The 27,526-nt window shown below is 35.9% G+C and overlaps 1 protein-coding gene and 2 long non-coding RNA genes across 3 annotated transcripts; all 3 read left to right on the top strand.

Moving 5' to 3' along the window:
* Positions 1 to 1,871: 1,871 nt before the first annotated feature.
* On the top strand, positions 1,872 to 4,984 carry LOC140184322 (uncharacterized). Its single transcript, XR_011880761.1, has 4 exons — positions 1,872 to 2,064; positions 2,155 to 2,209; positions 2,298 to 2,455; positions 4,645 to 4,984. It is a non-coding gene; the product is annotated as an uncharacterized lncRNA (long non-coding RNA).
* Positions 4,985 to 10,131: 5,147 nt separating this feature from the next.
* Positions 10,132 to 13,244, top strand: LOC140184321 (uncharacterized). Its single transcript, XR_011880760.1, has 4 exons — positions 10,132 to 10,324; positions 10,415 to 10,469; positions 10,558 to 10,715; positions 12,905 to 13,244. It is a non-coding gene; the product is annotated as an uncharacterized lncRNA (long non-coding RNA).
* A 10,211-nt stretch (positions 13,245 to 23,455) lies between these two features.
* Positions 23,456 to 24,040, top strand: LOC112795014 (secreted RxLR effector protein 161-like). The gene has a single exon (XM_025836970.1). It carries the CDS (start codon positions 23,456 to 23,458, stop codon positions 24,038 to 24,040), a length of 585 nt encoding a protein of 194 aa, XP_025692755.1.
* The last annotated feature ends 3,486 nt before the right edge of the window (positions 24,041 to 27,526 follow it).

Raw genomic sequence — 27,526 nt, 5'->3', positions numbered from 1 at the left:
ACTAAGTATGTGGATAGTAATTTTTATTTTAAAGTGGATGTTTATTTAATTTGGATTGGATTTAAGTAGATACAATGAAATTTGATAGATGTTCATTTTACTAAGTACGTGGATGGTTATCAATTAAACCCCTAGCCATCAACTAACATTTCAAAACAATGACCAGCAACGACACTAAGAAACTCAGCGGCGAGCTTGGTGTCCGATGAGGGAGAGAGCGATAACGGTGGGGATGGTTGGCGAATCAACGACGGTGCCCACGAGCTTAGCGGTGATTATGATGTCTGGTTGGGAGAGAGTGATGCCTATGTGAGGGGCTGGTTACAGAAGCAGCGACAACAATGAGAAACCAAGGCGCGACGATGATATCTGGTGGGAAAAGAGCAATGCCAGTGGGGGACTGGTTGGGAAGATCGAGCAATTTTCAGGAGAGACAGCAGTGACCGATGATTAAAATTTAAAAAGGTAAGATAAAAAGGTTTTTTGTTACTTGATTTGCGTGGCTTTTTTTTATCTTCATAGGCCAAGAAATCAACTCGATGTTCAGATTTTTTGTTGTCTGCTTAACAAAACTCTTTCTCATTAGTTAAGGTTTTCTGATTGTTTTGAATGCTCCTATTCTTTTGTTTGATTCTAATAATGTAGGTTTTATTTGTGAAATTTTGATGGAGCTGATTTTGTTGGTATTGTATTCCGGTCATCTGGTTGTATCATAGAGAATTGTAGATTTATTTAGGTAGGTATTTATTAAAATTAGTTTTATGCCCCGATTGATAATAATAATAATAGATATATATTATTTTATAATTGTATTTTTGTACTTTTATATTTTGTCATTGTTTAGTTTAGTTTTTAATTATATCATAGGTATACTTTATGATATTTTACCTTCTTTTGATATTTTATATAAGGATAAATCATCAAAAATGCACCCGAATAATTTTATCATCGATAAAAATGTACTCAAATTTTGTTATTGACAAAAATAGCCTTAATAATTCAAAAACACGACAAAAATACCCAACATTAAATATGCATTCTCAAAAAATGCTTTAGAAATTAAATTTTGATATGGTTTTTTACAAGTGTGATTAGAAAAATGAGATATTTTTATCCTTAAAATTTATTAATTTTTTGATATATATATATATATATATATAATACTCTTAAAAAATCACAAAAAATATATAATTTTTAATCATACTTGCAAATTTTTAATCAAATTTTAAGAATAAAAATATCTCATTTTTTTAATCATACTTGCAAAAAAACGCATCAAAATTCAATCTCTAAAATATTTTTTGAGAAATACACATTAAATATTGGATATTTTTATCATATTTTTAAATTATTTAAGGATATTTTTGTCAATAAAAAAATTTCTGGTGCATTTTTGTTAACAACAAAATTATTAGAGTGCATTTTTGGTGATTTATCTTTTATATTATTATTTAATACATATTTCTTTGGTATTTTACTCTATTTTGTCTATTATAAATGACTTAACCAAAAAGAAAAATAAGAGAAAATATAATTTCTTGTGAAAGTGTTTCAAACAAAGTTGAGAAAATATTTGTTATGTTATTTGGAGAAAACAAAAAAGAAGAGCAAAAAAATGATTATAATATTGAATGTTTTATGTAAAACCCGGTTAATTAACGGCTAATTAACCCATAAATGAGAATTTATTCTAGAAAGCCTAAAATGTGATTTTTATGGCTAAATGTGATAGAGGAGATTGAGACGAGAATTTTGGTACCAATTTTATAGAATTCGGACCAAGATTGGACCGAACGGGCCAAACCGGGCCAATTGGACCCAAAGTGGGCCCTTGGCCCAACATAACTTAACCAAAACCCTAGTTTTCAGCACTCTCTCTCCTCATTACACACTAAAACACGCTGAACTTAGAGAGAAGGGGAGGAAGAACACTCTCTCAACTTCCTTCTCTCACTTGATCTTCAAATCACCATAACTTTTGATCTAGAGCTCCGATTGCCGCCCCGTTTGCGGCCACGCGTTCACCGCGGAGAGCTCTACAAAACCCATACCATCAATCTTGAGGTAAGCCACAAGTTTCTGTTCGAAATCTCAGCCCCTATTTTCGAGTTTCATGGGTAAAATGTTGAGATTTTGGGTTCTTTGATGTTATAGGACCCAACCCTCTTGAAGGAGAAGGTTAATCTTGTCTCCTTGGACCTTGGGTGTGGTAAGATTCTCAACCCTAGTGTATTTTTGTGATTTTATGATGTTTGAGTTTTGAGATGTTGTGCATGGGTATGATGGTTGTGGCTTAGGTTGTGTGTGTGTGGATATTGGAGCTTGATTGGTGACTTTGAAAAGCTTGGAAAGGGTTTGGTGGTGCAAAATCTGTTCTTGGAAGTGTTGAGGCCTTGAGAGCTTGTGGTTAAGTGGTTTGGAAGTGCTCCGGTGGAGCTTGGGAAATTCGGCTAAGGTATGGTTTCGGTTTCCCGTATCTAATATGTAATGTGGTAGGAAATGCTTAGGCTAGAGGCCCTAAGATAGGCATTGAATGGTTGATGTTGTTGAATGATTGAGATATATGATGTGGTCATATATGTGATGGTGATTATTGATGCCTTAATGGTATGATGTATGAGAAGTATGCATGTTGTGATATATGCTTGATAATTGGTTATGGTTGAATTGTGGGTTGGACCATGTTGATGGTGAGTATGATGTTAATTGTGTACCATAATGATTTATTGGAATTGGTGTTGTTGATAATTGGCATGAGGAATAGTATATGATATGTCAATATGTTTGAATTGAGCCACTTGGGAGAAGTGGGGTAAAATGATGAGGTAGTGATTTTGTATATTGTGGTAATGTGTCAATGTGTGAATTGAGGAGGCTTGATGTTGAATTTGATACATTTTGATTGATTTTAAAGAAAAGGGATGAAATTGGCATGTTTTGATTGGTTTTGGAAAGAGTTGAAAATGGTTTGTTTTGAAAATGGCATATTGTGGTTTTGTATGAAAATATGGTTTTTGGGCATACTTTGGCGGAACATAACTTGGACTACGGATCTCCGTTTTGTACCAAATCTGTTTAGAAATGAAATTGGATCCGGGATGTCCATGCCGTTCGAAGAACGGGCGAAAAACGATTTAAAATGAGGAAGTTATGTCCGTTGGAAGATTGGGGTATAAATCTGTGAATTCTGCAGTTTTTAACTTAGAAAATTTTTAGCAGAATGACCCCTTGCGCGTGGGCGCACCTGGCGCGTGCGCGCCGGTCTTCCGAAAAGTGCCATCCACGCGTACGCGTGATGTGCGCGGGCGCGCCGATTGTGCTGCACCCAATGCCCAGCCATTTTTCCAGAGAGTTATGCCAGAACTGTGCCGGTGTTGTGCCTGGGGCACGAGAACACTCGCGCGTACGCGTGGTTGACGCGTGCGCGTCGATGGGCAAGTTTGGAATCCACGCGTTAGCGTGCATGGCGCTTACGCGTCGATGAGTTTTTGAGGCCACCCACGCGTGAGCGTGGAGTGCGCGTACGCGCGGCCCTGTTTTCATCCCAAAGTTGATTTTTGAGTTTTAAAAGCCAAATCTCATACTTCTAAGCCTCCGATCTCACCATTTATGTCTTAAATCATTATGGTATGCCTAGCTACTAAAAAGGGGCTAGTGAATGTGATAACTTGTAAGTGAAGCAAGGGAAATATGAATGATCAATGAGGATCAAGATGATTATGTGAGATGTGGAGGATGGTGGTGGAAGTGCTTGTTATACCATGGGCCGAAAGGCTATAATTGTTAATGAAATGGCTGGTTATGGATTTAACCATGAGCCGGGATAGCTGTGTATGCTATGAATGTTGGCTGGTTCTGGATTGAACCGTGAGTCGGAATGGCTGATATGGATATTGATCCATGGATGAGAATTCACGCATGTTGATGCTGAATTATTAATAATTGTGAAATTGCACTTCCACTATCTGAGTACGAGTTTCCTTGGGTAGTAGCAGTGGCTAGCCACCACGTGCTCCAGGTTGAGACTCGAAGCTCTGTTAACCCTATGTTGTAAGTGTGGCCGGGCACTGTGAAAGGCCCGGATGAGCTCGAACCCCCGTAAATATTCACCAGTGAGGGTGATTGATATGGATCATGTTTATGATCAAGTTTATAACGAGTATAACTCGAGTTTGGGGATGCACGACAGAGGGACAGTCCAATGGTTAGCGACCAGGACTTGTCGGGTTGGCTATATAACCGACAAGATGATATCATCGGCCACTAGGGACAGGCATTCATCATATGCATACTATGTGAATTGTTTGAGATTGCCTATTTGACTGCATATTAATTGCTATTTGTCTAAATGTCTTAACTGCTCCTATTTGTATATTCTTTGTTTGATATAACTGTGTTTGTTATATTATACTCCTGCTGGTGGTTGGGAGGTTTGAAGGAAGTGGAAAGGGAAGTATTAGATAGACTGAAGAATCTTTAGTCAGATACCCTTATATGGTTAGCTTGTTTGTAAGCTTTGATATTATTTGGAGGAAGTTCTAGGATTGCCTTTGGCTTTCCTCTATTATTATGTATTATATATGTGGAAGCTGTTACCTGCTGGGAACCTCTGGTTCTCACCCATGCGAATTTTGTGGTTTTCAGATGCAGGACGTGAGGCGTCCCGCTGATGCATGCTGGAGACTTCTATTACTGCGAAGATCCTTTGTTCTCGGGGCTATGTTTTGGTTTATATGTTTTGCTTAGATACTTTTATCTCCATTAAATAATATAAACTGTGATGACTCCTCTTATGGGAGATTTTGGAGAATAGGTTTTATGTATTTGTGTCCCTTTGGGTTTCCTTTGGGGTTTTCCTTATTTTATCATATGTACATATTGTTATGCTCGGACCGGTTATCTTCGCATCCGGATCTTGAGTCTTGATATTCCTGTTTTTGACACTCCTTGTATATATATATAATCTCTCGTTGGTTTATCCTTATATGTTACGTTTTCGATCGGAGTGTTGCGCTTTATGGTTGCGGTTTTTGTTTACCCTTTTTTTTTCTACAAAGGCTCCTAGTTATAATCAATTATTCATACTACTATATGTACTAATTTTTGTTTTAGAGGTCGTAATACCTTGCCATCTCTGAATTATGACTTAAGCATAAGACTTTGTATGGTAGGGTGTTACATTATGGTATCAGAGCAGTTCGTTCCTGTAGAGCCTGAGGGATGGACTGATTATGCTTCTGTGCATTCTCTGTATGTGTGTGTTATGTGCTATTAGTATATCTGCTTGATATAATTGGCATAAACGTTCATGAGCATGCATTTGGGACTTTGAAGTACTAGACTTCCGATATTGAGACTGATCAACTTAATATCGATTGTTGGGTATGTATAGGAACCAGATGGCGCCTCGTGGATGCGGTAGAGGTAGTGCGAGAGGTCGTACGAATGCTCGTGCACCGGAGAATAACCCTAATGACCCGGTAAACTTTATGGCTGCGTTGGAGAACATGGCTGCTGCTATGCAAGCCACTGCTGAGGCTCTTGGTCAACAGATGAACAACCATGGTAATGATGGAGGTGGAGTTCAGGGTCCGATGACCTTGGCAAACTTTTTGAAGGTCAATCCGCCTAAGTTCAAGGGAACTACTAGTCCGACTGAGGCTGACACATGGTTTCAAGCTATAGAGCGAGCGCTGCAAGCGCAAGTGGTGCCTGAAGGACAGCGTGTCGAGTTTGCTACCTATATGCTTGTCGGTGAAGCATCCCATTGGTGGCAAGGTATCCGACGTCTTCTACAGCAGGGTGATGACTATATCACTTGGAATGTTTTCCAAGAGGAGTTCTATAAGAAGTACTTTCCGACTTCTGCTAGGACGGCTAAGGAACTTGAATTGTTACAGCTGAAGCAGGGTACTATGTCCATATCAGAGTATACTGACAAGTTTGAGGAGCTGTTCAAGTTCTCTCGTATGTGCCAAGGGACTCCGGTGGACTATGAGGAATGGAAGTGTGTTAAGTATGAAGGAGGACTCCGGAGTGATATTTTCAGTTCAGTGGGACCAATGGAGATTAGGACTTTCTCCGAGTTGGTAAACAAGTGTAGGGTTGCTGAAGAGTGTGTGAAGAGGGCAACCGCTGAGAAAGGGAGTCAAAGGGGATCATTCCCACAGAACCGAGGGAAGAGCTTTGCACCTAGAGGTTCGTCTTTCAAGAGAGGAAGCTCTTTCAGGAGGCCCAACAACAACAACAATTCCCAAGGAAAGAAGTTTGGGAAGCAGCCTCAGAATGATCAAGCTTGCACTAGGTGTGGGAGTCACCATCCGGGAGCACCATGCAAGGCCGGATGGGATTTGTGCTACAATTGTGGAAAAGCGGGGCATAAAGCCGCCAATTGTCTGGAGAGGCAGAAACAAGGTGCTGGGAAGGCACAACAGACTGGTCGGGTGTTCACCACTTCAGCTGTAGGAGCTGAGGGATCTGAGACACTCATTCGAGGTAACTGTGAAATAGCTGGTCAAACTTTAAATGCTTTATTTGATTCGGGAGCATCACATTCATTCATTGCATTTGAGAAAGCCCATGAGTTAGGGTTGAAGATTGCAACTTTAGGTTATGACCTAAAGGTATATAATGCTACCCATGAAGCCATGGTAACTAGGCTAGGATGTCCGGAAGTTTCCTTTAGATTCAAGCAGCGTGATTTTGTTCATAATTTAATCTGCTTGCCGATGATTGGTCTTGATCTTATCTTGGGATTGGACTGGTTATCTAAGAACCATGTTCTGCTTGATTGTTCTACAAAGTCGGTGTACTTTATGCCGGAAGATACTGAAGGGCCGGTCGTGGTGAATAATTATTACTTGAATTCGATGATGGTGAATTGTTCCGGAACCGAATGTCAGGGTATCATGTTGTTAACAGCGGGTGTTTCAGGTGATGATCAAAAGTTGGAACAGATTCCGGTTGTGTGTGAGTTTCCGGAAGTATTTCCTGATGATATTGATGAGTTTCCACCTAACCGAGAGGTTGAGTTTGCTATTGAGTTGGTGCCCGGGGCGGGACCAATCTCAAGTGCTCCTTATAGGATGTCACCGTTAGAGATGAACGAGCTAAAGTCTCAACTAGAGGATTTGTTGGGAAAGAATTTTATACGGCCAAGTGTCTCTCCGTGGGGTGCTCCAGTGTTACTGGTGAAGAAGAAAGATGGGAGTATGCGGCTCTGTGTGGATTACAGGCAGCTGAACAAGGTTACAATAAAGAATAAGTATCCATTGCCGAGGATTGATGATCTCATGGATCAGTTACAAGGAGCTGGAGTTTTCTCCAAGATTGATTTGCGATCCGGTTATCACCAGATAAGGGTGAGGGGTGAGGATATCCCTAAGACCGCTTTCAGGACTCGTTATGGTCATTACGAGTACACTGTGATGTCTTTTGGGTTGACGAATGCTCCTGCAGTGTTTATGGATTACATGAATAGAGTTTTCCGTCCGTTTCTGGATAAATTCGTTGTTGTCTTCATTGATGACATACTGATTTATTCCAAGACTGAAGAAGAGCATGCGGAACACTTGAGGACCGTGTTGCAGATTCTAAAGGAGAAGAAGCTTTATGCAAAACTGTCTAAGTGTGAGTTTTGGAAGAGTGAGGTGAAGTTTTTGGGCCATGTGGTGAGTAAGAAGGGAATAGCCGTAGATCCAACTAAGGTGGAGGCGGTGATGGATTGGAAACAACCAACCACCACAACAGAGATAAGGAGTTTTCTGGGTTTAGCTGGCTATTACCGAAGGTTTATCAAAGGCTTTTCACAGATAGCGTTACCAATGACAAAGTTAACCCGCAAAGACACTCCATTTGTTTGGACTCCTGAATGCGAGGAGAGCTTTCAGACATTGAAGAAAAAGTTGACCACTGCACCTGTGTTAGTGTTACCCGAGCCGAATGAGCCATTTGAGGTGTATTGTGATGCATCATTGAAGGGTCTAGGGTGCGTGCTGATGCAGCATCGTAATGTGGTGGCGTATGCCTCACGACAGTTGAGACCTCATGAAGTTAGTTACCCTACGCACGATTTGGAACTCGCTGCGGTTGTGTTTGCCTTGAAGGTGTGGAGGCATTATCTCTATGGGGTTAAGTTCCAAGTTTTCTCCGATCATAAGAGCTTGAAGTATCTCTTTGATCAGAAAGAGCTTAATATGAGGCAGAGAAGGTGGATGGAATTGTTGAAGGACTACGACTTTGAGTTGCATTACCATCCGGGAAAGGCGAATGTAGTGGCGGATGCGTTAAGTCGAAAGTCATTATATGCGGCTTGGATGATGCTTCAAGAGGAGAAGTTGCTCAAGGGATTCGAGAGTCTGAAAATTGGTACTCAAGAAGTATCCGGAACCTTGTGTTTGAGCCGATTAGAAATCTCAAGTGACTTTAAGTCCGAACTCCTAAAGGCTCATCAAAATGATGAAGCGTTATGGAAGGTGTTACCGGCTATTGAGCAAGGAAAACGGTGGAGAGTGTCGGAAGAAAAATATGGGTTATGGAGATTCAAGGGTAGGATCATTGTGCCGGATGTTGGCACTTTGAGGCAAGATATTTTAAAGGAGGCACACAAAAGCGGATTTTCCATTCACCCGGGAAGTACTAAGATGTACCATGATTTGAAGGCAATGTTTTGGTGGCCGAGTATGAAGAATGATGTGGCGGAATATGTTTCAAAGTGCTTAACTTGTCAAAAGGTAAAGATTGAACATCAAAGACCTTCCGGGATGTTGCAACCTTTAGAGATTCCACAATGGAAGTGGGAAAGTATTGCAATGGACTTTGTGTCGGGATTGCCAAGGACTAGGACCGGTTTTGATGCTATTTGGGTGATTGTGGACCGACTGACGAAGTCAGCTCACTTTTTGCCCATTCGGATGACTTACACCCTTGAGGAGCTAGCACGGTTATATATAAAGGAGATTGTGAGACTTCATGGTGTACCTGCTACTATAATCTCTGATAGAGATCCTCATTTCACTTCAAGGTTTTGGGGTGCATTTCAGAAAGCTTTTGGAACCCGATTAAGCTTGAGCACGGCTTACCATCCTCAAACAGATGGTCAATCTGAGAGGACGATCCAAACACTAGAGGATATGTTGAGAGCTTGTGTTTTGGACCAACCGGCAAGTTGGGATCGGTATATGCCATTAGTGGAGTTTGCATACAATAATAGTTATCATGCGAGCATCGGAATGGCTCCGTATGAGGCCTTGTATGGGAGGAAATGTCAATCTCCACTATGTTGGTATGAAGCTGGAGAGAAAAGCTTGTTGGGGCCGGAAATGATAGCTGAGACTACTGAACAAGTCAAGAAAATCCGTGATAGGATGCTTACGGCGCAAAGTCGTCAAAAGAGTTACGCCGATCAGAGGCGAAAGCCCTTAGAATTTGAGGAAGGAGACCATGTTTTCCTTAAGGTTACTCCGACTACGGGAGTAGGTAGGGCGATTAAGGCAAAGAAGTTGAATCCTCGATACATTGGTCCATTTCAAGTCCTGGAGAGGATTGGACCAGTGGCGTATCGGATGGCTCTACCACCTCATCTTTCGAACCTGCACGACGTGTTTCACGTGTCGCAGCTTCGGAAGTACATTCCTGATGCTAGCCATGTGTTGGAACCTGAATCGGTTCAGTTGAGGGAAGATTTGACGCTTCCAGTGGCTCCGGTCAGAATTGATGATACTAGTATCAAACGGTTGCGTGGAAAAGAGGTTTCATTGGTCAAAGTGGCATGGAGTCGAGGCGGTGTTGAGGAACACACTTGGGAACTTGAGTCAGAGATGCGAACGGACTATCCGCATTTATTCTCAGGTAATTGCATTTGAATTTTGTGGGCAAAATTCCCAATTAGGTGGGTAGAATGTAAAACCCGGTTAATTAACGGCTAATTAACCCATAAATGAGAATTTATTCTAGAAAGCCTAAAATGTGATTTTTATGGCTAAATGTGATAGAGGAGATTGAGACAAGAATTTTGGTACCAATTTTATAGAATTCGGACCAAGATTGGACCGAACGGGCCAAACCGGGCCAATTGGACCCAAAGTGGGCCCTTGGCCCAACATAACTTAACCAAAACCCTAGTTTTCAGCACTCTCTCTCCTCATTACACACTAAAACACGCTGAACTTAGAGAGAAGGGGAGGAAGAACACTCTCTCAACTTCCTTCTCTCACTTGATCTTCAAATCACCATAACTTTTGATCTAGAGCTCCGATTGCCGCCCCGTTTGCGGCCACGCGTTCACCGCGGAGAGCTCTACAAAACCCATACCATCAATCTTGAGGTAAGCCACAAGTTTCTGTTCGAAATCTCAGCCCCTATTTTCGAGTTTCATGGGTAAAATGTTGAGATTTTGGGTTCTTTGATGTTATAGGACCCAACCCTCTTGAAGGAGAAGGTTAATCTTGTCTCCTTGGACCTTGGGTGTGGTAAGATTCTCAACCCTAGTGTATTTTTGTGATTTTATGATGTTTGGATTTTGAGATGTTGTGCATGGGTATGATGGTTGTGGCTTAGGTTGTGTGTGTGTGGATATTGGAGCTTGATTGGTGACTTTGAAAAGCTTGGAAAGGGTTTGGTGGTGCAAAATCTGTTCTTGGAAGTGTTGAGGCCTTGAGAGCTTGTGGTTAAGTGGTTTGGAAGTGCTCCGGTGGAGCTTGGGAAATTCGGCTAAGGTATGGTTTCGGTTTCCCGTATCTAATATGTAATGTGGTAGGAAATGCTTAGGCTAGAGGCCCTAAGATAGGCATTGAATGGTTGATGTTGTTGAATGATTGAGATATATGATGTGGTCATATATGTGATGGTGATTATTGATGCCTTAATGGTATGATGTATGAGAAGTATGCATGTTGTGATATATGCTTGATAATTGGTTATGGTTGAATTGTGGGTTGGACCATGTTGATGGTGAGTATGATGTTAATTGTGTACCATAATGATTTATTGGAATTGGTGTTGTTGATAATTGGCATGAGGAATAGTATATGATATGTCAATATGTTTGAATTGAGCCACTTGGGAGAAGTGGGGTAAAATGATGAGGTAGTGATTTTGTATATTGTGGTAATGTGTCAATGTGTGAATTGAGGAGGCTTGATGTTGAATTTGATACATTTTGATTGATTTTAAAGAAAAGGGATGAAATTGGCATGTTTTGATTGGTTTTGGAAAGAGTTGAAAATGGTTTGTTTTGAAAATGGCATATTGTGGTTTTGTATGAAAATATGGTTTTTGGGCATACTTTGGCGGAACATAACTTGGACTACGGATCTCTGTTTTGTACCAAATCTATTTAGAAATGAAATTGGATCCGGGATGTCCATGCCGTTCGAAGAACGGGCGAAAAACGATTTAAAATGAGGAAGTTATGTCCGTTGAAAGATTGGGGTATAAATCTGTGAATTCTGCAGTTTTTAACTTAGAAAATTTTTAGCAGAATGACCCCTTGCGCGTGGGCGCACCTGGCGCGTGCGCGCCGGTCTTCCGAAAAGTGCCATCCACGCGTACGCGTGATGTGCGCGGGCGCGCCGATTGTGCTGCACCCAATGCCCAGCCATTTTTCCAGAGAGTTATGCCAGAACTGTGCCGGTGTTGTGCCTGGGGCACGAGAACACCCGCGCGTACGCGTGGTTGACGCGTGCGCGTCGATGGGCAAGTTTGGAATCCACGCGTTAGCGTGCATGGCGCTTACGCGTCGATGAGTTTTTGAGGCCACCCACGCGTGAGCGTGGAGTGCGCGTACGCGCGGCCCTGTTTTCATCCCAAAGTTGATTTTTGAGTTTTAAAAGCCAAATCTCATACTTCTAAGCCTCCGATCTCACCATTTATGTCTTAAATCATTATGGTATGCCTAGCTACTAAAAAGGGGCTAGTGAATGTGATAACTTGTAAGTGAAGCAAGGGAAATATGAATGATCAATGAGGATCAAGATGATTATGTGAGATGTGGAGGATGGTGGTGGAAGTGCTTGTTATACCATGGGCCGAAAGGCTATAATTGTTAATGAAATGGCTGGTTATGGATTTAACCATGAGCCGGGATAGCTGTGTATGCTATGAATGTTGGCTGGTTCTGGATTGAACCGTGAGTCGGAATGGCTGATATGGATATTGATCCATGGATGAGAATTCACGCATGTTGATGCTGAATTATTAATAATTGTGAAATTGCACTTCCACTATCTGAGTACGAGTTTCCTTGGGTAGTAGCAGTGGCTAGCCACCACGTGCTCCAGGTTGAGACTCGAAGCTCTGTTAACCCTATGTTGTAAGTGTGGCCGGGCACTGTGAAAGGCCCGGATGAGCTCGAACCCCCGTAAATATTCACCAGTGAGGGTGATTGATATGGATCATGTTTATGATCAAGTTTATAACGAGTATAACTCGAGTTTGGGGATGCACGACAGAGGGACAGTCCAATGGTTAGCGACCAGGACTTGTCGGGTTGGCTATATAACCGACAAGATGATATCATCGGCCACTAGGGACAGGCATTCATCATATGCATACTATGTGAATTGTTTGAGATTGCCTATTTGACTGCATATTAATTGCTATTTGTCTAAATGTCTTAACTGCTCCTATTTGTATATTCTTTGTTTGATATAACTGTGTTTGCTATATTATACTCCTGCTGGTGGTTGGGAGGTTTGAAGGAAGTGGAAAGGGAAGTATTAGATAGACTGAAGAATCTTTAGTCAGATACCCTTATATGGTTAGCTTGTTTGTAAGCTTTGATATTATTTGGAGGAAGTTCTAGGATTGCCTTTGGCTTTCCTCTATTATTATGTATTATATATGTGGAAGCTGTTACCTGCTGGGAACCTCTGGTTCTCACCCATGCGAATTTTGTGGTTTTCAGATGCAGGACGTGAGGCGTCCCGCTGATGCATGCTGGAGACTTCTATTACTGCGAAGATCCTTTGTTCTCGGGGCTATGTTTTGGTTTATATGTTTTGCTTAGATACTTTTATCTCCATTAAATAATATAAACTGTGATGACTCCTCTTATGGGAGATTTTGGAGAATAGGTTTTATGTATTTGTGTCCCTTTGGGTTTCCTTTGGGGTTTTCCTTATTTTATCATATGTACATATTGTTATGCTCGGACCGGTTATCTTCGCATCCGGATCTTGAGTCTTGATATTCCTGTTTTTGACACTCCTTGTATATATATATAATCTCTCGTTGGTTTATCCTTATATGTTACGTTTTCGATCGGAGTGTTGCGCTTTATGGTTGCGGTTTTTGTTTACCCTTTTTTTTTCTACAAAGGCTCCTAGTTATAATCAATTATTCATACTACTATATGTACTAATTTTTGTTTTAGAGGTCGTAATACCTTGCCATCTCTGAATTATGACTTAAGCATAAGACTTTGTATGGTAGGGTGTTACATTTTAAAGAAGTTCAAGTTCAACATAGAAATGTAGTTAAACATACAAAAAGGGGTGATGGACTCATTTGTTAGTATAGGAAAGAAATGAACACTTAAAATTTCAAAAGTTAGATAATGAACTAAATATTGAAAGATAGAGAAACGATACATTTGGTTTTATAAGCAACAAAAAGGTACTTTTAAAACTTAATAGTAAAATTTTATCATATTGCCATTAGACCGATTATGTTACATGGAACAAAGTATAGGATGGCCACGTACATACGGATAAAATAAGGAATGAATATATAAAAGTTGGAGTAGCGCCTATTGTAGAAAAGATTGTAGAATCTCATCTTAGGTGGTTAGAACATGTGAAAAGAAGATCAACAGAATACATGTTTAGGAGGATGGATGAAGTAAAAAGTGGACAGATGATAAATTATAGAAGAAGACTTAAAAAGACCATACATAGGATGGTCAAAGAAGATCTATATGTCAAGAGCCTCGTTGTAGACATGATACCTGATATGGCATAATAACATCATTTGATCCATGTAGCCAATTCTACCTAGTGAGATAAGACTTTATTATTGTATTTGTAACGACATATCTAATAGTGCTTTCCATTTAACTTAGTGAGAATTCCCTTATTTGTTGACACAGTGAAAAACATTGGTGACTGTGTTAAAGGTTTGAAACCTAGATCCTAGTATCATGAGGTAAGAGTTTCTTACTTAAAGAAAGATGCTGATAATATATAGAATAATATGAAAAAAAAATATAAAAATGGCTTGGAGAAGTGGGGTTATGCTTTGATGTGTGATAGTTGAACATATGGCAAATATATATTACTAAATAATATTTTAGCTAATAGTTAACGTGGGAGTATTTTTTGAAAGTCTGTAGACACTAGTGATGCGATTAAAGATGCCAAAAAAAGTTTTGCTATTGGACGTGAAAGAAAAAATTGGAGAGGATCATGTAGTTTAAGTTGTAACTGGCAAAGCTTTTAATCTTATGACAACAGGGAGAATGGTAGAAGAAAAGAGGGGAAGAAAAAAGCTATTTTTTATCTCTATGTGCGACACACTTCCATGACTTAGTTCCTGAGAATATTGAAAATATTCCAATGCTCTTATTTACAGTAGTTTATCAAACACCCTAGAGAATTGGTCAATGGTAAAAAAATCTCTGATACCATTGGTAGAATTATTAGAAGTAGGACATAATATGAGTGATCGAAGCAGATTATATCTTTTTTTGCATTTTGGTCAACCACTATAAGTATTTGGAGTTTGCTTGCAAGTCCTTTAAAAAGTACGCGTACGTTACTATTCACACATATTTTATGTTATCTAATCCAAGTGGTAAGAAAAATATTAAATACATGGTTTATATGCTTGAAGTTCGCCTTTAAGCCCATGAAAAATAGAATTACGTTGCCTTTGGACGAGAATTTATAATTCTCTTTAATACTCAATTCATCCTCCCTCTTGAGTGTATATCTTTTACTTATCAACTAACACGCTCATTACCATTCATTCTCTACATCTTTGTCTCTTTCAGTTTTTTTTTCTTTAGGTTAAAAGTGATAAAGGTATTTTAGAAATTTTACAAAATTTTAAGGATAAGTTACTAATTAAGTGCTTAGGATAATTGAATAAAATTAATCTAATAATATAAAATTTTACTCGTTTAATTGTGTACGAGTTCGAATAATCACTTTCTTTTAAAAATCTCAATCATCTTATCTATTTTATTTAATTTATAAGATAGAACACGAAATTTTAAATATTCAAATTCAAATTTTTAATTTCTCTTATTTTTCATTTATTTAACAAACCTGTTTGCAAAAAGCTAGTTAAAAACCTAAAAATCAGAAGTAATGAGTCCCTTTTTCTGATTTTCTCGCCACAGCTAATTTGCCACTTATTTCATCGTATCCCAATACACATTTTTATTTGTAGTCGGTATATTAGTAATTTATTTTACACATTTTATTCACTTCATGGTAAACGCAAGTGGTGAGAGATACAAGAAGACGATCGAGAGTAATGAGCAAAAGAAGGAGAAGAGAGAGAGAAGTTAGAGGAGAGTAAAAAATTGAAATATAAAAACTAAAAAATCAATAAAATTGTGAGATTTTTAAGGAAGATTTTAAATTAAAGTGTAATTTAGAATTACAAAATTTTATATTCAAAAATTTTATTACCGATAATAAATACGTCTATTTTTGATTAAATAATTGAATTATCGAATCAATTATTAGAATTTAAACCGATTTAGCTATGATTAAACTATAGTTGAACTATTGAACTATTTCTGAATTAGTCTTCTAAATGTTATAATAGATCTGATTTTCAGAACCTTAGAACTAACTAAACTTAAGCTCCCTAGTTATTATATATTGCATCAACTCTAAATCTCAACTAATTAAGGTTCTAACAAACTAAATTAAATATCTAACTGAGTTAGCCATATTTCGTACCCTTGATAAATGGTGTTTTGTATTCATGAGATACTTTATTGTTCAAAGTATCATACATGTATTAAGAGATAATAAAAATAAAATTTAAAATATATTTATACTTTTACAATAGATATTCACGAATAGGCTAATTTTTTATATGAAAAAAATATTGGTATTTTTGTTGAAAATGAGATTATTTGATATAATTACAAGTTGGTAAATTTTGCAGGTAGAAAGTCAACACGTAAAGTGTGTTGGACACGTGTTATCATTCTGAAAACATACAGTACGCGTGTTAGACAAATTTTTTGCACATCCACAATATTATAATACATTTCAAATATCAATATTCAACCAAAATACCATATTTATCTTTATATTAAAAATAATTTGTCACAAATATGCATTCATTTAATTGATATTATTTTTTTCTTATATAATCTTTTTCTTTGTTTAGTTGCTTTTGACAAGATAATATATGAAATTAATTTTTAGTCACTCAACACTAGCTAATTTTAGGATGTAAGATTAAGAGTTTATGATATAAGATATAGAATTTAACATAAACAAAATAATTTAAAAAAACTAACTAATATTAACTTAAAAAATAATTTCCTAGCATTCTTCGCATTTTATTCAATATTTGACTACTGTTACATGGAATTTTTTACAAATAAATAATTTAATTATTTTATTTATTGAAATATGTAATTTGTAATGTATTTATCAATTTATATTATATTAATTTATCTCATTTACAGTGTAAACAAAATAATTATAAATGTATCTCTTTTACATTATAAATGAGATACATTCATAATTATTTCGTCTATATTATAAAAGAAATATGTGTATTATTATAAAAAAATTACGATTAAAATAATATTCATTTAATTTTTATTTTAAATTAATCCAACTTTTAAAAGTTATAATTTAAAATGGTTATGCTACATATTTAAAACTAGTGATTTTAAACTATTTATTTAAAATCAGTACACTATTTTTTCAAAAACCAACCCATTTGAATTATTACCTAAAAAGAGAAAATAAAAAAAGATCGAATTAGATTAATTTAAATTAAAAAAAAGTTGTATGTGTTCTGGCCAGAACATGTAACTTTTCATATTCTATCATCATGGAACCTGAACACGTAATTTCTCATCCCTACTATTTTTTCACATACTCAATGTTTCAATTTTTATACGTAACTTTTCATCCTCATAAAACTTTTTTTCTTCAAATTTAAATCAATCTAATTCGATCTATTTTCTATGTACTCTTTTGAGTACTAATTTAAATGAGTTAGTTTTTAAGAAAATTAATATTATTTTAATTATAATTTTTTTATAATAATATACATATCTCTTTTACACCGTGATCCGTTGACTATATCTCGACTCAAGTAAAATTATAAATCGAAATCTGCTTAAAAGTTACAACTAAATAAATACGTGCTATATCAGAAGTATATAGAATACATATTTTGTTTTTGTACAAACTTATCCTATAAAGTCAAATATCACTAAAGAGTATTTACCACATAAATAGACTAACATTCTCAACAGCTCTGCAATATTAGGCTCACTGAATAACCTTCTATGCACAACAACTCTATATATAGAACCATAATTATGCAAAGAGGTACGCTGTTCACTTTGAATATCACTTTTACTATCCTATATCCTTTCTGACATGAGCATTGGAGTGCCTTTGTAAGTTCTCACCGCCGCCATTTCTTTAAAGATCCGACGTATATCTCGCCTTACTCAAGGAGAAGCAAGTTTGAACATCGAGCAAGACGAGTTATACCTTGACGTCGGTTACTCACACAGAAATATTTGGCGCCCACTATAAGGCCGAATAAACTAATTTCTGCTCCACCGAACAAAATAACATAATACAGAATTACTTTTTATTCCTATTAACACGTTAATAAGATACATTTTTTCTTATTCTTTCTCAATTGTTTTCATGTATTATTGAAAACTTCTCTGTTTGTTTATATTGTTATTGTCAGTAATTATTACTTTGTTCTTTAACTGTATTTTAATTGCTCAATGCCCATGCTGTCTTATTTATATTTTTTTATTTTCTTCAATTATCTACTTTTTGGAACGATGGAGCTTAGTTTTAACTTTAGCCAATAAATTCAAGATATATATTTATAATGTCAGCACAAATAAAGAATTCAAAATCGACATGTAAAGGTATCTGATGTTATTAGTTTAATGAATTATGCATAACATGTTATATGCTAAAGGACTTACTCTTTCATCTTTCTATAAATTTTTTCGAACTATTTAACAAAATTTTTTCTTAATATATTGATGATTGAAACATGACATGTTTTATATACCTTTAATTTTTCACCTTCAACTTATAAGAATGGTTAATCACTTAATCATATAATTCAAATACCTAAAATTAAAAAACTTGGTTGCTATATACTATTGTAGGACATTCACTCCAAAACGTTGAATACATCTTTATTTATTTATTTACTATTTATTTATGTATTTTGTTATCTATTGAAAGTTTATAAAATTTTAACAAGATCTCATTCAATTAGGTGATGTCAAACCCAAACTGTTTGTTTTTAGAAATTATAGCTCCATTTCATACCTAAAATCTTTTTTATTTTAAAAGACTTTTGCATATATGAAATTTTTAGTTTTTCTCTTTTAACTCTAACTGCATGCAAAACTAAGTACTTCTGTTGCTTTATAATGTAACCAAACAATTGAATCAAAAAAACTTTATGGTGATTTTTAACTTTCTTGTTTCAGTGCTTGTTTTGTCTTTAATTTATTCTTTATGTAGAAGAACACCAATACTACTACTGCTATATTACTTTGTCATTATACTTAGCCATCAAGGTTGTCAAACTCGCAAATCTAAATAAACTCGTGGAGCTGACCTAGACTCGACTCGTAAGTTAACTCGTAGACTCGTACGAGTTCACCTGTTATATATATACTCAATTCTAATCCTTTAAAATTAGTAATATCAATCTTAAAGCACATAATAAATTAAAATAATAGCATACAATATAACAAATATTTTAAAATACACATTCAAATTCTCTATAATTATTGTTATACAAATACAATATAGAACACACAAAATTAAAAATTCTAAATCTGTAATACTAAATCTTTAATTGAACATTGAATAATATTAAATAATCAAATTAACTCTAATCAAAATAATTAATTACTAATCAGCCATGAATGGATGAACCATCTGACCATCTAACATAAACGATAAGCAATAGGCTAAAATTAGAAGCAATAAAATTTAAAAAGCAAAAAAAAAAACTAAATCAAGAAGCAAAGGCTCAAAGAAAGGGCAAAAGACATACAAAAAATAGAGGATACAGAGGAAAAGAAATGGCAAAGTCCCAGCAACAGGAAAGTCCCAGCAACAACAGATCGAAGATAAGGATGTAGCAGGCAGCGGTGGTGAAGGTACAGCAGCAGCACGAAACAACGGCGACAAAGAGTCATGGATTTCACGACGTGCAAACCAGAGCAGAGATAGGACTGTAGGAGAAGTAGTCAAACTCGTGAACGGTGATAGCACGATGGAGTTGTAGATAGTGGAGATGTGAAGAAATACAAAGCAGAGGGCAACATAGATAAAATTCACAAAGACAATTGCACAAATCAGAGCAGAGGTAGTAGACGCAGGCGAACAATGGCAGCTCGACGGGAATCGGCGACTGCGGCAGAACATGAAAAAAGTAAGACTTGAGAGAAACGACACAAATGAGTGAGTTGTGAGTGAGTTTTCTTTCATTCTTTGGGAGTGTTATCGTAACCCTAATAAAAAAAGTATTTTTTTGTTTCAAAATGACGCTTTTTTGAGCAAAAAAGAAGAAAAACACAAACTTGCTAACTCGGTCCTAGACTCACGAGTTTATCCGAGTTTGACCGAGTCTAGCCGAGTTTACTCAAGATAGAGTCTATGCTCGAGTCAACTCGATTTCATATTTAAACTCGTAAACTCGTACAAGTTTACGAGTTGACTCGAGAGTTTGACAACAATGTCAGCCATATTTCTCGTAGATGAAATCGTCATTATCATTCATAGTGTCATAAATTGGGACTTACCTAATTTAAATCTGCGAAAATAAATGCCCGACTTTAACGTTATCCCATATTTTTTTCACTTGTTATTTTCTCTTTTTTGTAGGACCTCTGTTACCTAGATTATTTTTTTATCAATAATAGGCTTATCATTGTAATTTTTTTACTGAGACTACATAAAGAGTACATAGTATATAAGGTGTAATAACTCAACAAATATTTTTCAAGGAGATTTTTCATTCTCTTCACCAATGAAAAGAACTTATTTTGATAAAGTTGTGAGCGTGAAGAGCAACCAAGGTGTGAATCAAATTAAAAAAGTTGTGAATTGAGATCCAATCCAATTTTGCCATTTTCTTTCTTTCTCCACTTCTTCTTTCGACCTTTTTCTTTTTCTCATTCTTACTTCTTCCTTCAAACTCATCTAATAGAGTTTGATGAGAGGCTATTTCTCAAGATTCTTTCTTGGTGAATATAGTTGTTCTGATCAACGAGTTGGAAGGAAGAAGATCTGAATCCTTATTACTCTGTGATTCATTGATTTCTCAAAATGGCAGATATGGTAAACACATCCTCGAGTGGTGGTTTTCAATATCAATAAAACCCCTATTTTCTCCATCCTAGAGAAAATTTAGGTAGTAGAGATCGTGGAGCTACATTGGCATGCTCTCATTGTAACAAACAAGGCATGTGTGCTATAAGAAGCATGGGTAGTCCTCCCATTTCTATCAACTACATGGGTACTCTTCCCATTTCTATCAACGACAGCAACATAACACCACCATCAATCACGTGATCACTAAGAGGCATGCTATACTCAGTGAAAAATAATTCCAGCTCAATTGTCTCCAAGAGAACACTGGAATATCAAGATCTGGGTTCACTCCAGAGCAAAGATTTGCCTTGTTAGAGTTGGTCAAAGACAAGAGTGTGCAACAACAACCCCATAATGCAAACAAAATTTTGACTAATTCGATTCAGACCTCCACTCCAGGTAAAACCATTACATTACATTTTAATGCGAGATTTATGAGCATTATCACTCCAAAATTTGCACTATGGGTCATTGACTCCGGTGCAACAGATAATGTGACTTTTGACTTAAAAGATTTTGCAAGCTTTCAAAATATTGATCCAATCAATGTGATATTGCCAAATGGGACCAAAACTGTTAGTACCATCAATGGCACAATCACATTCTCTAAAAAAAATTTTCTCAAAAATGTTTTATACATTCCTTCTTTTGATTTTAAATTGATCTTTGTGTCAAAATTAACCTCAAACTTACATTGTCAACTGTTAATCAATGATAAGTGTTGTGAGATACAAGATCAATCCACATAAAAGATGATTGGCATTACTGATTGTATAGAAGGGTTATATACAATGAGTAGAGAACCGAAGGTCTCTCACTTTCCCCCTCCTCCAACAAAGCAAGCTTCATTGGCGACAACTACAACTACTACTCATCCCACAACACCTTCACACACTGAGCACAACAATATTTGGCATCTTAGATTAGGACACATACCCATGCATAAATTGATTTTACTGAAGAAGTATTATCCTTTTATAGACTGTATTGCTTCAAAACTTTCTTGTGACTCATGTCATTTTGCAAAACAAAAGAAATTATCTTTTGATCTTAGCACAATTGAAAATAAAGATTGTTTTTACTTAGGTCATGGATATCTGGGGTCCTATTTCTGTCCCTTCCAATGAAGGACATAGGTATTTTTTTACTGTGGTGGATGGCAAGAGCAGATTTACTTGAATTTTTTTTTATGAAAACCAAATCTGAAGCATCACAATTGGTTATTAATTTTGTGAATTTTGTAAAAGTACAATTTAAAAAATAAGTTAAGTGTATAACGACTAACAATAAGCTAGAATTCACTTTGCATCAACTAGAATTTTACACCAAACTTCTTGTGTAGAAATACCAGAGTAAAACAGGATTATAGAGAGAAAACACCAGCACATTTTAGGTGTTGCTAGAGCACTGCTATTTCAATCAGGAATTTTACATTGTTTTTGGCAATACGCAGTTGCTCACGTCATTCACCTAATTAATAGGCTGCCAGCACTAAACTAGATAATGCTAGTCCTTACAAGCTTTTATATGATAAATTACCTAACCTTTCATATTTAAGAGTATTTGGTTCTCTTGCATATGCCTCCACATTAACAAATTCAAGAACAAAATTAGACCCAAGAGACAGAAAAATAGCTTTTCTCGGTATTAAATTAGGAACAAAGGGCTTTCGACTTATTGATTATAATCAAAGAAAATTTTCATATCCAGAAATGTAACTTTCTATGAAACTTATTTTCCATTTTTACATTCCACTAGCACTGACATTTCTGCGGTACCCACTCGTACTCCACAATGCATTGATCTTTTTCAATATGATACACCATCCACACATCATTTGCAATCACCCACACATACCACGCTCACATATTCAAATGAACATTTCTCAAGCTCAATGCACTCACCAATTTTTTCACACACTATTGCACCCATTACCACACCACACACTAACAATGCACCTGCATCACAACACTCTGACATCACACATGACTACATCACTAGAAAATCTAAAAGAGTCAAGAAACTACTTGTTTATTTGAAGGACTACCATTGTATGATAACCCACGCAGCTCACTCTAGCAACTTTAAGTGCAAACTCTTTATATCTTATCTCACAACACTTGTCATATGATAAACTAACCCCAAAATATAAGTCACTTTCTCTAGCCATCACCTCAAATCCAGAACCTAGCACTTATGAGGAAGCGGCTGCACATGAATATTGGAGAAAGACAATATAAGATGAATTGACAGCTCTAGATCAGAACAGAACTTGGTGTCTCAATGAACTTCTAAAAGACAAGAAGGATGTGGGTTGCAAATGGGTTTTTCGGGTAAAATTCAATCCCGATGGCACCATAGAGAGGCACAAAGCGAAGCTAGTTGCAAAATGATTCACTCAAGTGCAAGGAGTAGATTATGGTGATACTTTTAGTCCAGTTGTCAAAATGACTACCCTACGAGTAATGTTAGCATTAGCAGCGGCAAAGAAATGGAATTTGAAACAGATGAACGTCAATACTGCCTTCCTTCATGGAGATTTGGACAAGAAAGTTTATATGAAGATACCATCCGGTTTGGCTGTGTCACAACCAGGTTTGTTTTGTAAATTGCAAAAGTCTCTATATGAGCTTAAGCAAGAAAGTAGGCAATGGAACATTAAGCTCACTCAGACTCTTGTGGATGCTTGTTATAAGTAGTTTTTTTATGATCATTCACTCTTCATCAAGAAACAATCTAAAAGCTTCACTGCCATTCTAGTATATGTTGATGACTTGGTTTTAACCGGGAATGATATTGGCAAAATCAATTCCATCAAGCAAAATTTGGATGAAAAATTCAAAATAAAGGATCTTACTTATCTCAAATACTTCTTGGGAATGGAGGTAGCACACTCTAACTCTGGAATTCATATTTATCAGCGGAAGTACACCATGGACCTTCTTAGGGATTTAGGTTATCTAGATTGCAAGCCTCTCTCTACCCCATTTGATTATAGTCAAAAACTCTCAAAGGAATCAGGTACCATTTTAACAGACAACACTATTTACAGACAGCTTATTGGCCGAGTCCTTTACCTTACAAACACTAGACCCCATATCTCTTATGTTGTGGGACGTTTGAGCCAACTTTTGAACTATGCAATCACTTCTCACCTACAGGCTGCTTTTTGCGTACTTCGATATTTAAAAGGCCGACCTGCAATTAGTCTATTCTTCTCCTCTACTTCTAATCTGCATCTCACTGGATTTGCCGATGCTGACTGGGCTACCTGTGTCGATACTCGTCGCTCTGTTTCCGGTTATTGCTTCATGCTTGGGAACTCGTTTGTTAGCTGGAAGAGTAAGAAGCAAACCACAGTTGGCAAGTCCTCTACAGAAGCTGAATATAGGTCTCTTACTATTGCCACTTGTGAAGCTAGTTGGTTATCTTTCTTGATGGATTTCATTGGTTTGCCACTTTAAAAGTCTACCACTCTGACAAACAGTCAGCCATTCACGTTGCCAATAATCCCATCTTTCATGAAAGAACCAAACACATTAAAGTGGACTGCCACATTGTTCGTGAAAAGCATTTGTCTGGTCTCATCCATCTTATGCCAATTCGTTCTAAATATCAATTTGCTGATTTTCTTAGCCACAGGGTCCTTTTCTTGCTAATGTTTCCAAGCTAGAATTGTTAGATTTACACAATTCTAGCTTGCAGGAGGGTGTTACCTAGATTTTTTTTTATCAATAATAGGCTTATAATTGTAATTTTTTTAGTGAGAGTACATAAAGAGTATATAGTATATAAGGTGTAATAACTCAACAAATATTTTTCAAGGAGATTTTTCATTCTCTTCAACAATGAGAAGAACTTATTTTTCTTCTTCTCTTAATTCTTTCTGGTTCATCAAACCATCAACATCACAGCTTGAACAGTTTAGGGCATGAGATTTTCTTCATGGTCCTGAGATTTTCTTTAACCTCGATCATAGCTGGTGAGCAAACTTCATCTCTTCCTCCATCAACTCAGACCGAGTTATAACTTATGAACATTGACCTATAAGTCGAGGTCCAAATAATGACTGACTTGTTGACTCAGCAATAGAATGCAATGAAAGGCAAATGACCTCAACAAATTAAATTACTAAGTCATTTCTACCTCGATAAAATCATGTATATGCATAATTTAGTTTGTTTGTATAAATTTTTTATGTCAAGTTTTAATACATCATAGCTTCTTATTATGAAGTATTTACTACTCTATATACTTGAATTACTTCACATTATTTATGTATCTTATCATGTCATATATCAAAATTAATCAATTAATCAATCCAGAAAAAGAAAAGACTTTTTACCAATCTAAAAACAAACTCAATTAGCAATTATCTCAATTAGTAATTATTGTTTCTTGATATATGGTTGATTGGCTCATCCCTTTTATTTTCCTATTTTACCATTATTTATGTATGTTTACTTTCAACACATTTTATTTATGCTACAACATTTTTATTATTCACTCAATATTCAATAATTAATTGTTTTGAACAAGAAATTCGTCAATAAGTTGTTATGGGTTGAAACAATTCTCAAGATAATTAATCATTATATCCTCGAATCATACAATCGATTTCGTCAACGAATACATATTTTCGAACTTTTCAGTTCGCGTCAATCAAATACTATATGCATGCCATGAAAATTTGTTCTCAAGCGAAAAAGTATTCCCTACAAAATTATACTGATCGAACAACTTTTACCATTCAATTGGTTTTTGAATAAGCGTCGAGTAATAGCTGACTAAGTTTGGGGGCTACCACTCATTGCTATGATGCATGGACACTAACACGGATTTAGAATACAACACGACACGGGACACATAGATACGCGAATTTAAAATTCTTATAAGACACAGAGACACGGTATATATATAAAATATAAAATATTTTTTAGATAAATTGTAGTGATATTTTAGTATTTTATTGATATTAAAATATAAATTAATTTTTTAATTATTTTCAATATCTTTTTAATTATATAAAGTATTTAAAATATATTTTATTTTAATAATTAATAGTATATAATATTTCTAAATTCATTTCAATAATATATGTTAAGAATAAGATTGGACATGCTGACACATAATGATATTTAGGTGTGTCCAAGCGTGTCCGCAGAAGAATTTTTTGCTTTTTATTAAGACACGGTTGGACACAGAAGACACGGGTGTCGGACGAGTGTCGACGTATATCGTGTTTGAAATGTGTCTGACACGGGGACACGACAATTCAAGGAAGTGTCCGTGCTTCACTGACTTATTGCATAGCCAATTTATAGATAGACATAACTATCTCACTTTCTAATCTGTGTTATCCATCTTTATTTATTTATTTATTTGGTTATTTATTTCATCTGTTTGATCATTCACAATCTTTTGATATATCTTTTTCACTACCAATGTTTTCCTTGTTTCTTTCTGTTCAATCCAACAAGTTGAGCTTCAGGGCTGCTATAATCATAATTTCGATTTATAGGTCGAAACTCAACCTGTTTAATTGAAAACGTTCACAAGCTAAGCTTGGGGACTGTGATCCATTGGCTATAATCCGACTCAGGTAAAATGATAAATCAGAATTTGCTTAAAACTAAATAAACACGTGAACATCACTAAAGAGCAGTTACCACATAAATAGGCTAACATCCTCAATAGCTTCGCTATATTAGACCCACTGAGTAACCACCAAAACCTTAACTACGCAAAGAGGTACGCTATTCACTCTGAATATCACTTTTACTATCCTATATCCTTTTCTGAGTTGAGTGTTAGAGTGCCTTTACAGGTGCCTACTGCTGCCGTTTCTTTGAAGATCTGATGTATATCTCGCCTTACTTGAGAAGAAGCAAGTTTGAACATCGAGCAGGACGAGTTATACCTTGACGCCAGTTACTCACACAGGAACACACTGTAAATGAGATAATTATGAATTTATCTCGTTTACACTGTAAACAAAATATGTTTATTTTTCAAATTCTATATATGTCGTTTATAGTGTAAGCGAAATACATTTATAATTATTTCATTTATACTGTAAATGGGATAAATCATTGTGATGTAAATTGGTAAATACGCTACAAATTACATATTTTGGTAAATAAAATAATTAAATTATTTATTTATAAAAAAATTCCTGTTACATGAAGACTACTAATTCAATTTTTTAACCATTGTATATCTGGCACGTAAAAAACTGAATTTATACATAAACTTTTCTATACTCATCCAGTATACACATGTATGTAGGGCTTTTTCTTTATAGAAAAGTTAGACAATCAAGTAATTTTTTAATCAAGTCTAACAAAGTTACTGTGTACACGCTTTTTCTTCCTTTTTTTCCCATACACATTTCTTCCTACAAGTACTGCTATTGCTGCTTCTTTTTCTCATTTCTTCTCATCTTCCTCTTTCGTTATTATCGTTGTCATCATTCTCATTACCAACACCACCACCTCCTCCTCCTTTTTCTTCTTTTCTCATTTGATTTTTTTTCTCTTGCTTCTTTTTCTCATCTTCTTTTTCTTTGTTAAATATTACACAACTAGTTTAACGATCATATAATCACATCACTTAGTTGTAAATGATACCTCTTCTTCGTTAAATATTACACAATTAATTAGTTTAACGATTATATAATCACATCACTTAGTTGTAAATGATATCAAACTTTTTGGTGAATAACACAAAAAGTTATAGAAATTTTTGGTGAATGACACAAAAAATCTTCAAAAGACCACAAATTCAAAACTAACTCACACAAAATACATTTAAATGTGTTTTAGATTTAAAAAAATACATTAAATTATTACAAATGATATAGGAATGGTTGAATTTTTTATATATTAATTTAATACCACACAATCAATTCAGTGATTACAAAAATACATCGTTTAATTGAAATGACACAT

This window comes from Arachis hypogaea, chromosome 4 (assembly GCF_003086295.3).
Source record: "Arachis hypogaea cultivar Tifrunner chromosome 4, arahy.Tifrunner.gnm2.J5K5, whole genome shotgun sequence".
NCBI classification, from domain to species: Eukaryota; Viridiplantae; Streptophyta; class Magnoliopsida; order Fabales; family Fabaceae; genus Arachis; species Arachis hypogaea.
Note: the sequence above shows the minus strand (reverse complement) of the source record. Positions and strands in the feature narration are given on the sequence as shown.